Genomic DNA, 13,402 nt, shown 5'->3' on the forward strand with positions numbered 1-13,402 from the left:
AATCGAGTTATTATATTCAAAAAAAAAATAAAGTATGTGTTAATACAAACAAGCAAGGGTGTATTTTAAATGAAACACCACATACCAAAAAAAATATAAAAAAGATTTCTTACTTTTAAGCTCAAGCAACTTCCTGCATTTACTATTACATTTATCAATATAACTTATGTACAAATATAAAAAATAATATTGCAAAGGAATAAATAAAACACAACAGAAATAAAACAAAATATTTTATTAATAATACACATATTGAATTATATACCTTAAAAGTTGGTTAATTAACTTTAATCTTAATTTTTTTAAACCAGTACCTTTTGAAATTATCTCTCTGCAGTACTAAACTTAATTTTAAAAAACACGAAACACACGTAATAACACAGTCCAAAGTGCAAAATGCAAAATAGTTATCATTTCTTTTTGACATAATTTGACAGAAAATTGTAACCTATAATTTGGCAAGAGTTTGACAACGCTCAAAAATCGTAAGTCGAGTTCATACGCATCGGCGTCCTTTTGTCGTTCATCGTTCCATCAAAGGCATCAAACCTTGAAAAAACTATTTGAAATAAACCAATAAAACTTGTTAAAAACAATAAGAGACGATACCATGACGGATTTATTTATAAACCTATCCATAGTTAACTTAAAAAATATTAGAAACTTTTTTAGTGAAATAAGTGGATTGGTATGGAAGTCATCTGCTTTTTTTCTGTCATCGTCTGTCGAAATTTTACCTGAGAAAAAAACAGTATAATATAATTTAAATACTTTTCAGAATACAGATCTCGTTATGTGACGTTTTTATTTATAGTACCTAGCCTTTTTATTCAAAGATCGTAGCCAAAGAGTCATTTCATTTATGTATGAAAAGAATATATCGGGATTATAGAACCATATCCAACCATGTCACTATGTGTTGTCTACAAATGTCATATATGACAATGATTACTATATAACCCCTTATAACTTCATTGATACAAACTTTCATATAAAATATTTTTTTCTATTCAAAATCATGGTGAAAGACGATGACAAGCTCTTAGAAGAAAAGGAAAAACTAAAGAGACATATTCTGAAGATGTTAAAAGGTATCCCGCCCCAAAACCAAAGTATTTTTGAATTTTGGCACTTTGCCAAAAAACATTTTTTTTTAGATAACTCACAAAGATCAAGAATAGGTAAAAAAAGAAAAATGGATAACAGTGATGAGCCTAAAACCAAGCGTATGCGTTTAAAAGATACGAAAGAAGAAACGACAGATGATGAGGCATCAACATCTATCGAGGAAAACATTCAGAAATACGGAAAAAACTTTTACTGTCCAAAAATCACCAAGAAAAAGTCTGGATTAAGGCCTGTGTATATAGATGGCAGTAATGTAGCTTATTGGTAAGTAAATATAGGGTGTCTCTCAAATAATTGTAAGTATTTTAACCTGTAGTAAGTATAGTTCTACTTACTCCAGAAACACGTCCGCAAGGGTTTTTGGGCTAGAAAATTGATTATAGGTTTGGTGCATTCTCTGCTGGTGCTGCCACAATCGGAGAATATCGTAAACAATCGGTATATACAAATACACGGGTTTAAATAGCAAGTATACGAAAAAAATTTTATATAATTATTCTAAAAGTGTTAGGAAGTATAATTCGTAAAAATTCCATAAAAAAGGTCTATCTTGTATTATAAATTAATATTGAAGCTAATAAAACTTTTTAGATGTACCTAGCAACTACGGTAGCGAGCATAGTTTTGCGCACCGGTTTTGCTAGTGGGGACATAAATTGGGCTATTTCGGCTATAACGAAATTTTTTGAAGATATATTATGCTTGTAATTTTAGGAGATATTCACAAAAAAAATTAAGCACTAGTTGATTAAAAAAATATACCACTAATATTGGAAATTATATTTTATCCTCTCATAGTATGTCTATTTAATTTTTTGATTATGTAATGGGCACTTTGTTTACTCACTTGTTTCGTCGAACTGCTTGAATCCATTTTTGCTTTTAATCTAATCGGTGAGAGAAACTGTGAAGCTATAAAATGTTGTTTCAGGAGAGTTGAATATCCGAGAAAGTTGAGTTATTGAGTGTTGTTGCACCCAACAATGCCCTAATTACGCCTTTCTTTACGCGTTAACATTTTTTCGGCAGTTTTATTAACATTTTAAATTGTTACAACATAACATGATGCCTAGTTCGGGTCCTTTTTCACCTATGTTACCCCAAACTGCGTTACATCACACAAACCCCGTAGGTACTTGAGTGTTTTATATTTTCAATAACTAACTGCACTAGGAAAAAATCAAATACTCAAATATTATGACAAAGTCACGATTTTAATATTATTTCAATGCAATCGACGTAAACGGTAATGGGCCATGACTAAAGAATACAAGGACATGTAACGCCCATAGACGGGCTGCAACAGAATTTGTGATGTTAAACGCCATTTTTTTGGATGTAATGAATGAGTCATCCGCTGGTCCTCAGGGACAATTTTAGCGATTTTTACTGACATATGCAAGGCGTCTCTTAAAGAACTGCAAGTATTTTAAGACCCCAGGTTTGTATACGGTTGAAAATTAAATTATCCTTAACATTTTCCGGAAAATTAAAAAAATGCACTTTGTGTTGCATGTTGATGACAGCGTCATCCTGTAGCTCGTCCCCAATTATGCCGAAATCGACCCACATTTTTCTTCAATATCAAATCGTTAGACCCACCATGATGAAGATGTAAAAGAAACGTCGTATCGGTCTTATCCAACTTTGCGGGGTGGGACCGTGTGCACCGTCGCTCACATAGCCTACCCACCAAATTCGACATCAAATTTTGATGCTTCTTGCATCAAAACTAACTGTCACAGTGACACGTGTCGTACACGGTCAAGTTGGCCTTGGTCCATTCTATCGACATAACAAATTTTATTTAAATCCGACGATTTTTTGATTTGATTAATTGATGATGGAGTTTTGTAGTGCACGACAAGTCGTCCAAATATTATAAAAAAAATGGTTCTTTTGGAGACCCATCTACATTCCGAGTTTCAGCCCCATATCTAACACAGGGCCCGAGTTACGACTCTCCATGATCGTTACCACTTTTCCTCTCGCGTCTCGTGTGTCACAGCCTTCAATTTTTACTCCCATCGCGCTTAAAGTTCAAAAATATATTTCTTTTGCTCAGATCTACAATCTCTTAAAATACTTGCATTTATTTAGCTGCACTGGTTTGAAGAAAAATTAGGTTTTGTCTTGTTTAAACACACTTTAGTATTGTCGAAGCTGTAATAATTATTGTTTTAATTTTATTCTTCTGTCTGATCCCTCTATATCATAAAGCAATACAGTGTCTCCATATTTTGCCTTCTTGCTTTCTTTATTATGAACTGCAGAAATCACGTCATTCTCTTGCTGGAAAGGCTATTCCTTTAATATGAAACATTTAGATATTATATTAAAAAAATAAAGCAGTATGCTATTTTTTCTTTTAGTCATGGTGAAAACGAAAAATTCTCAGTCAAAGGCATCCAGATTTGTGTAGATTATTTTTTAAATAGAGGTCATGAGGTCAAGGCTTTTGTACCCCATTACAGACTTAGGAAAGGAGAAAGTAGCGATCCAGCACTGCTACAAGAACTAGTGGATAGCAAACTCGTTATTACTACACCCACTCTTTATATCGAGGAGCAGCAAAGAAGTCCTTACGACGACTGGTAGATAAACGATACCATCAATGTATCAATACTCTTACTTTAGTAACTTAGTGTTGAATAAAAAAGTAACGATTAAAAAGTATATATCGACACTAAAAGTTGGCGTCTAAGACATGCAGATATAGACTAAACAAATACATTGATTTATTTTGACACAACATATACAAATAAAATGTAAACAATCCTTTGTTGATATATAATTCCATTTGACCAAAGACTTTATAGTATAATCATTTTTTTCAAGATTTGACGATGTCATTGGCGAAGTTTCATAATGTTAGGGGTGTTAAATAAATAAATGTGTCTATTTAGGACAGAGGCATTTAGGAACTACATAAATAGTACTTAAATAGATATCATAAAATCTAATATATACGGAACATACAGCAGAAAGGTATTTAAATCAATTATCATTAATTAATCTTAGATCATTTTTATCTATGATCCAAACACAATATACCGGCGCCGGCGATACTGCTCGGTTAGTAAACCAAAATATTAATCATGCACTTTGAGGTGCGTCCAGACCTGACGAGACGAGAGCGAGACCAGCGCGAGACATTCCGAATCCGCTAAGTGTGGACGGGTCTGGTGATGGCCTGTCGGTTTTTCGACGGCCGATCAAAAAAAAACTCGCGGCTCAGTCTGGACGTGTTTTGTGGTAGGCTCGCTCGAATGCCGGATATTAGATATTAGCTCTGATATTAGTGCATATTGCATATTGAAATGGAGACTTGGACGGAAGAAAAAAGATCCGTTGGTAATCATAGATTTATATAGAGCAAAATTAGTGTTATGGAATTCGAGAGATATGGAATATTAAAAAACAGCACGATGGAAAGAAAACGCTAAAAACGTAATTTGTAAAATACGTCTTCTCTCGAAACAAATAAAGGGTAAAAGGAGAAAAAACCGACAATGAATAAAATATTACGAACCAAATACCATGTTAAAGATACAAAAATGTATTACTGTATGTGTTATTATTTGGCCATCGTTTGTTATATTCAATTACAATTTAATATATGTTTGGTTTTTTTCCTCAAAAAATGGATAGAAGAAGTCTCGCTCTTGTCCCGCTCTCGTCTCCTCATGTCTGGACGCACCTTTATACATTCCACCTTCCACCACAGAATGTTTGTCTTATTTTGATAAAGAGATCTTGCACAATGTCAAAGCAAGTAAACAAGTCCTCTGGGTATTTCGCCACTTGCACTGAAAGAAAATCTACAAAATAAAATAGTTATTTTCTGTAAACACCGCATCGTTAATCCAACGATCAGAGCAACTTGTCAGCGATATTTTACTAAATGACAAATTTGCCTAACGGATTAAAAATACTTAACGTTTCATGATTTATATATCTCCTCCTGTCGTCGTCGTTGAATGCAAAAAAAACAAAGAACAAAGAAAAAACTATTTAAAATATCTAACTAGACTTTTTCAACAGATACGCATAGACGAATGCCATGTATTAGCAGATACATTTATTAAAAACCGTTAATGTTCTGTTAAAATCACATTATCAAAAAAAAAGCAGCGGTGTTAACAAAAAATAACTATTTTATTTTGTAGGTTTTCCTACAGTGCAAGTGGCCAAATACCCAAAGGACTTTTTTCAAGAGATGAATCCACAGAGGTATAAAATGGGTATAAATATTATTTACAGTAAAAAAGTCATGACGCACAGATTTTTCACAAAACAAACTGATGTAGGTATCTGATTTTTCTATTCTGACGTATGTTATTATGTTATTATGAATTAGTCAAGTATATACCTTCTATGGTGATTCTATGTCAATAGATAAAAAAAGTAGAAATCTTTAAATAAAAAGAAATTGTGTATGTACTATAAAGTGAAACTTCTTAAAAAGTGTTATTGGAAATGATGAAATAGTAATAAATTAAAAATTAATAAATAATTTTGATTCACTTTCACAAAAGTTGTATTAAACTGACCGTCTCGTCTGTCCGTCTGAGAACTCCAATCCTGTAGCCCGTCCTCAATTATGCCAAAATCGACCCACATTTTTCTTAAATATTAAATTTTTAGTCCCACTCTGATGAAGATGTGAACGAAATATTGTATCCAACTTTGCAGGGTGGGGCCATGTGCACCGTCGCTCACATAGCCTACCCTCTAAATTTCGTCGCGATCGGACGACATCAACTTTTGACTTTCTTACTTCAAAACTAACTGTCACAGTGACACTAACTGTCACAATTGACTTTGGTCCAATTTATCGACATACCAAATTTCATTTAAATCGGAGAAAGAAAGAAGCCAACTTGACCGTGTACGACACGTGCCACTGTTACAGTTAGTTTTGACGTAAGTTCACCTTGCAAAGTTGGATACGATGTTTCGTTTACATCTTCATCAAGGTCTGGTAACTAAGGATTTGATATTGAAGAAAAATGTATGTCCATAGTTGTATCGTTTCATCTGTAGGTACATAGTTCAAGCCGCAGCAGCCAATGAAGGTATAGTAGTGTCCAGGGATAATTTCAATGACATCATCAGATGGAATCCGAACCTTAAAACGGTGGTTGAACAGAGACGATTGGTGCCTACTTTTGTGGGAGACATGTTAATTTTTCCAGTAGATCCTCATGGAAACAGAAAAAATAATCTGGATCAGTTTTTAAAATATTAACTAAACATATTATTTTTCATCTAAAGAGAGAGAAAAAAGAAAAACCTTTGTAGTATGTCATTTTATAAATAGTGTGTTAATAACATGTATAATACAAGCGTACTAATTTATACAAGGTGTTTCTCTTAAATACGTATTAATATTTATTTTTCCTATATCATTAGTCTATTTCGACCGCAGAATCTGAATCTATATAAAGGGGATCCAAATTGGAATCGGGAAACTTTGGCAACATATTCTGCAAATAAAAATGAATAAAAAATAAAAAAGTTCGTATAAAATCATGTCCTAAAATGCTTCGTTTTGAAGACACAGGGACAATCATTTATCTTTTTTTTTCGGATGAAATCTCGCATCTGGTTGTTTTTTGACATTATAAATTCAGTTTCAATGCCAGATGACCCCTACATGTATATAAGGCGTGACCTACATGTTCTTTAACTGTTTTGAAGAGTAATAACTTTTTGTCCGTACCTGTATAAAACTACGAAGAGAAAAATAAATTTCCGCCTTATTTTATGTAAAAAAGATCTCTTTGTAAAAATCGCTACGAGTAATGGTTCTCAAAATATTTGGAATAAAAATAGAACATATTGACTAGACTATTGTTATTAGACTGAAATAATAAATTTGAAATGTCTTGTGCTAAAGTTTCAACAGAAACTATTTTATCATAATTTTGTCTAGAAAATTTTTTAAATAAACATAACGACATGTATTGACTATTTGAATTCCAAATCTCTTGAGAACGGTTGCTCGTAGGGATTTTTACCAAAAGACCTTTTTTACGTAAAAAATGAAGAAAATGTGATAGTGTAATACGTATTAAGTATACGGACAAAAAGTTATTACTCTTCAAAACAGCTAAAAATATATAGGTGGCGCCCCCTACAAGCAGGAGTCATACTGACATCGAAATCGAATTTCTCATGTCAAAAATCACCCAGACACCAATTTTCATCCAAATATCGGCGTTAGTTAAATTATTTAGAAAAAAATCGAAATAAAAATGAAACTTATACACCCTGTATCTCCGAAACGAAGCATTTTAGGACATATATTTATACGAAAAATACGGATTTGTTATGTTTAAAAAAATCTGTAAATTTTACGGATTTGTTAAGTTTCTCTGTGATTTTTATTTTATATTTATTCTACAACTGATTTTGAGAGGTACTAAATTTTAAAAGAATATTGCGTCAGAACTTGAATTAACAGTGACATTATTGTAAAATAGTTGTGCATCGTGCGGTAGATTTCGATCAAAAATCGAAATAAATAGGGGAGTAACTTTTCACTGCGGTAATAGTACAGTCATCTGGCATCAAAAAAGGTCTAGACTAATGATGGGAAAAACCGACAAATTTTAATAATCGAGTACTCGAGTTTCAAGCGATTCCAATAATCGAGTGATCACTCGAGCGAGATTTTGCTCGTATTTAAATATACGGTTTTTCGTCGTCGCAGTCGCTTGTACTTTTACTCGTTACGCCAAGCAGTGAGCTGCGTGCGCAGAGCGCATATTCTTTCGATGATAGTGGCAAGCGACAAGCGACACGCGACGAGTAGTTTCGCTTGATCATGCATCGAAGCCTTGTCGATGTAGGTAGTAAAATTTTGTCACACAGTTACGTAACAGATATAATCGTATAGTCCTATAATTAACAATGCGGTCCCAATCAAAAGAACAATCTGTTGATTGACGATATTTTACCAAAAATACTAATAAAATATTGCCAATCTGCAATGTATGTGGCAAATTCGCTCGATAGGATCTTCGTCGCTCGTTCATAATCGAGCGATGTCGGTTATTTCAATAATCGCGTACTCGAGCGAATTTTCGCTCGAGTACGCGATCCCATCACTAGTCTCCCATCACTAGTCTAGACGCCCATTAAATTACCCCCGCTCTAATACTTTGCCAATGGTAAGTGGTCTACTGGAAAAGCTTACAAAAAATGAAACTTGCATACACAATGTGGGAATGAATGCAATATACATATCTCGTAAACAGTAAAACGTAAAGAAAGTTACATATCAATTTGGTCATGTTTTTTATGCTATTTAATTTTAAAAACTTTGCGACAGTAAAAAAATGGTTTAACCCGAAAAATGCAAAAAACCATGTTTGCAAAAATGCAAAAACCGCGTTTGTGCGACTTTGGCGAGATGTGAAAATGTGGAAAATTTAATTATTCTCTTCATTTTTTGTCCCCAGAATTCTCTTCATTTTTCTTGTAGCCAGAAAATCAAATCCAAATATCGGCGTTAGTTAAATTATTTAGAAAAAATCGAAATAAAAATGAAACTTCTACACCCTGTATCTCCAAAAAGAAGCATTTTAGGACATAAATTTACACGAACTTTTTTACTTATTTTTATCTGCAGAATAATTTTTCCCGAATACAGTTAGGGCCACCCTGTATATTTGTTCAAAATAAAAGTGCAAAAAAATTATTTGAAAAATAGTAAATATCTTCATTTTATCCAGATCTACCACTTCTGAAAATATCTTCACATATTTAAGAAACATCCCATGTATAAACTTTTTTATAATACGATCAGAATTGATCTGAGATATAGTTACTTAATAACGAGCCTTTATATAAAACAAATAATCAAAGTCAATGTGAACATATGTGGCATCTGTATCTTGCTGGTGGTGGGCCATCAATGTGAACTTCGTCTTCATCTCGATTGTAGTGTTCCAAACATGGTAGGTGAGTTTGCAGTTCTATATTTTTTCTTTTCGACTCTTCTAAGTCGTTCCAGATGGTTCCCAGCACGATGGGTGATAATGTCTTCAAGTATTCCTGAACAATAAATAAATTAAAGGAACTAAGTACTTCTAGAAAAACTAAATTAAACTAAATTAATATAATTACTCCTTTATACAGAGTCCGGCAATAGTGCGTCGGGCATCTGTAGCTCCTAGAAGAAAAAACTTGGAAATTTTGTTTAAGTGTAAACCTAAAGTATGTACTAGGATGTATTTCAGGAAACTATTTTAACTTATATAGGATGGCTCAAAAAGGTGTAAGTGGATCGGGAAATTTTGTTAATTGGAACACCCTGTATATTGTTGCATTTTTGACTTCCTTTTAGATCGCTTTACAAAATCCTAAGATATGAGTAAATATATTTCAATAGTTTCAGAGATATTAATGAATAAATAAAAATATATATTTTTCAGCCTTTCTTAAAAAAATATTAAAAATACAAGAACTGCCCTGAAATCAAAACTATATTAAGTATTTACTTTAGATGGTCTGTACTTACTTTGCTATAAATATGGTAATTGTAAATCATACAGGATGTTCAAAATTCTACGCCAAACTTTCTAAAATATAAAGTAATTTTTCTTTGCTTTTCTTTAAATAGAACACCCTGTATATTATTTTTTATTCAATGGAGAGTTAAAAAATAAACATTTTTTGTGTTTAGAGTATTTCAAAATTTTTAAGGGTTTTTAAGGGTTTCCACAGTCAATTTTTATTAAAGCCATACAATGATTTTTCTCTCGTATTTTACCATTGAGAGAGCCATATGAAATAATACCGCGTGTATCTACGAAACCATTAAAAATTTTGAAATACTTTAAATACAAAAAATGTTCATTTTTTGTATTTAAAGTATTTCAAAAACAAAAAAAAATTATTTTAAATTTTGGAAAGTTTGGCGTAGAATTTTGAAAACCCTGTGTTGTTTAAGATTACTATATTTAATATTTATAGCAAAGTAAGTATAGACCATCTAAAGTAAATACCTAATTTGGTTCTGATTTCAGGACAATTCTTGTATTTGTTATAATTTATTTAAGGAAGGTTGAAAAATATATATTTTTTATTTATTTATTAATATCTCTGGAATTATCAAAATATATTTACCCATATCCTAGGATTATGTAAAGTGATCTGAAAGGAAGACAAATATGCAATAATTTACAAGATGTTCCATTTAAAAAAAGCAACCCAATCCACTCACACTTTTTTGAGCCCGCCTTATAGAAGTTAAAATATTTTCCTAAAATACATCATCGTACAAACTTTAGGTTAGCACGTAAACAAAATTTTCAAGTTTTTATTCTAGGACCTACAGATGCCCGACGCACTATTGCCGGACCCTGTATAAATCCGTCGTGCGTCGTCTCTTGTTTTATCCAGTTTTATTAGTTTATTTCAAAAATGACACACAAGAAACATTCCACATATAAAGAAATATATCGTTTCAAATGTTTGTGGATGCGAAGTGGGCAGGCATCAGCTAGTTTTTATATATTTTTGTTAACTATACTTTCGTAACTTTTATTAAAAATATTGTGATTTAATTACTAGCTTGTAGACAAAATGTATTTTTAATAAACTGTCAAATTTATCTATTTTTATAATTTATTAAAGTTACTCTGATATACTAATAATATCAGAGTAACTTTGGCTTCAGTTAACTTTTTTAAATTAACCCTTTGGATTCAAATATAAATCTAAAAAACCATTTACAGCAGAAAAGGCGAAGGCGCTGGGTTAAACGCAATTTTGACTTAGGACACGGATGGGAGCTTTGACTAAAAATTTTACTGTTAACCTTGTTTATATATTCTTTTAAGTTTCATATCTATCTTAATAGATGGTTATTTTCTTTTATCTATGGACAGAATCGACATCATGAGCCCTCATTTTTGACAGTTTTGTTTGACATTTCATTTGACACATTTGATTTGACTTTCCTTTGAAATTTTACAAGTTTTGGTTTTTGAGATATTTAAAGATCTTTAAATATGCATGCTATAATAAAAAAGATTGTAGGTACACTGCTTTTCAGAATTAATTCTTATGCCGACTATTAGCCAAAGAAATAAACATTACTGAAAAATTTGATTGTTTTGTTTAATGTATACAGGGGTATCAAAAATTACTGGTTTATTTTAAATATTTTTTTACATAAAAACTTCGTTATTTCAAATACAACACCCTGTATTTTTTTAAATAAGTCGAAGCAGATTCAAATGCTCTTTCAGACTATATTAGGGTTTTCTATACCTATATCAGCTCAGATTTTGAATAAGAGGGTTGGTGTAGTCATGGCAAGTTTCTAGTAGCTATTTTCAAAATCGAAATTAGTTTATGGACTTTATTTAAATTTATACCAGTTTACTTTTATTTAATTTACCTACAATAGTTTAATAAATAATATTTATTAAATATGTATTTATTATTCTATCAAAATGACTTGTTATATGGATTTCCTATAAAAGAGCCAATTACGGCAAATTCATTTTCTTCATTTCCGACTGGTTTCGGCCTAATAGATTTTTTATAAACCACACTACCAGCTCTGCGAAATAGGACAAGTAGTTTTTCAAATGAACGCTTATCAGGAAGATTCATATTTGGATATCTCTGAGCATAAGCTCTTGAGGCCAAGAAGCAATTTTCCTCAGAAAATAAAATCACTGGTAAAATATTCATTCGTTCCGCCAGCAGATACTGCTTTATTTTTCTTGATAAAATAATGAATATTTACTAATTAAACTATTGTAGGTAAATTTAAGTAAACTGTCATAAATCTAAATAATAATGTCCATAAACTAATGCCGATTTTGAAAATAGTTACTGTCACTAGAAAATTGCCATAGCGACACCAGCCATCTTGATTCTCATTTTAATTAAAAAATCGCTTTTATTCAAAATCTGAGCTAGATATATGTAACCCTAATATAGTTTGAAAGAGCATTTATTTGAATCTGCTTCGATTTATTTTAAACAATAAAGGGTGTCGCATTTGAAATAACGAAGTTTTTATATAAAATAAATCAGGAATTGTTGGTACCCCTGTATAAATTTTAAGGAGACAATAACATTTTTCAGTAAAGTTTATTTCTCTACCTTTAAACTCAGCGCAAGAATTAATTCTGAAAAGTAATGTACAGGATGTAAATTATCTATTCTATTGTAGCATACATATTTAAATATCTTGAAATATCTCAATAACCAAATATTTTACATATATTTAACCCTTATAATAAGTGCCTTTTTTGGGCCCAAGAATCCAAAAATGAAATAAAATACCAGATGTTACATAAGAAAAAATATAACTTTGGTACGGATCTTAGTTCTGAAACACCCTGTATATTTCAAAATAATTTTAAATTGTGCTCATTACCTCCCCACATATACCCATAAAATATTATGTTTCTACAGCTTTCCGTTTTCGTCTGTGGTTTTCGTATAATCAACCGAGGCGAATGAGGTGCGCCACCCTGGTATATATTTTTTAACGATTTTAATAACTTATAGGAGTAACATTAATTTATCGACAATATAAAACAAAACCAACAACTTATTGAGTCTACCTTACATTATAGTTTTTATACGTTTTAAATAGAATTAGAACGGCACTGCTAAACCGGAATTTCAGGCATATTAATCCCCTATCGCGCTCCATCTGAGTTTTTTGATATGCTCCTTTCTTAAATCTTTTTATACAAAAAACTTCAACCGAAATTATTTTAAAATGTAGGCATTCAAAAATTCAATTTTAATATAAACATAGTATTAATATAAAATGATAAGATAAAATATTAGGTATAGACTTACTATAGGGAGTATTCTAATGTGTTCTTTTGTCCAATCTGCAGGATTTCTCAAAATAGCCTCTTTGAATAAAATAAAATCCCTAGATTCAGATTCTGTTTTTTCTTTACTACAGTTCCCCATTTTTTATGTTTTTTGTTTTTATATATTTACTTGTTGAAAGCATATAATCAACTAAAAAAAGATATGGCGCTGAGAGATAAAATTTTAAAGATAAGGATAAAATACGTAGGTATAGTAGGTGTGTATACAGACATAGTCATTCATTTCACTGTCCCAGGATATGCGTTGGTTCTGTGATACGAATAACTAATCAAGGAAAATTTTTCCTTCTATATTGTATTTGGTGTTGTATGACTCAAATGGGAAAAAGCCGGATATTTTCATATAGAAGTATATTGGAAGTGCATATATAGGATACACGCCGAGCATA

At 31.5% G+C, this 13,402-nt stretch overlaps 1 protein-coding gene and 1 long non-coding RNA gene across 2 annotated transcripts; one reads left to right on the forward strand and one right to left on the reverse strand.

The window, feature by feature from the left end:
• The first annotated feature begins 692 nt into the window (after nt 1-692).
• Nucleotides 693-7,336, forward strand: LOC115882943 (probable ribonuclease ZC3H12D). Its single transcript, XM_030901212.1, has 4 exons — nt 693-1,091; nt 1,158-1,392; nt 3,501-3,722; nt 6,175-7,336. The coding sequence occupies exons 1-4, from the start codon at nt 1,019-1,021 to the stop codon at nt 6,377-6,379; spliced, it is 735 nt and encodes a 244-aa protein (XP_030757072.1). The 5' UTR covers nt 693-1,018; the 3' UTR covers nt 6,380-7,336.
• A 622-nt stretch (nt 7,337-7,958) lies between these two features.
• Nucleotides 7,959-13,279, reverse strand: LOC115882944. The gene is made up of 2 exons (XR_004050298.1): nt 12,973-13,279; nt 7,959-9,192 (listed from the first exon to the last, which is right to left on the reverse strand). It is a non-coding gene; the product is annotated as an uncharacterized LOC115882944 (long non-coding RNA).
• Between the last annotated feature and the right edge of the window lie 123 nt (nt 13,280-13,402).

The sequence above is a fragment of the Sitophilus oryzae genome, unplaced genomic scaffold, assembly GCF_002938485.1.
Source record: "Sitophilus oryzae breed Bouriz unplaced genomic scaffold, Soryzae_2.0 scaffold_1801_pilon_pilon, whole genome shotgun sequence".
Taxonomy (NCBI): domain Eukaryota; kingdom Metazoa; phylum Arthropoda; class Insecta; order Coleoptera; family Curculionidae; genus Sitophilus; species Sitophilus oryzae.

Excerpts from the sequence above, each read along its gene's own strand:
- LOC115882943 (XM_030901212.1), top strand. The coding sequence starts at position 1,019 with ATGGTGAAAGACGATGACAAGCTCTTAGAAGAAAAGGAAAAACTAAAG. Across the intron at positions 1,092-1,157 it reads TATTCTGAAGATGTTAAAAG|ATAACTCACAAAGATCAAGA; the intron begins GTATCCCGCCCC and ends ATTTTTTTTTAG. Across the intron at positions 3,723-6,174 it reads AGAAGTCCTTACGACGACTG|GTACATAGTTCAAGCCGCAG; the intron begins GTAGATAAACGA and ends TTTCATCTGTAG.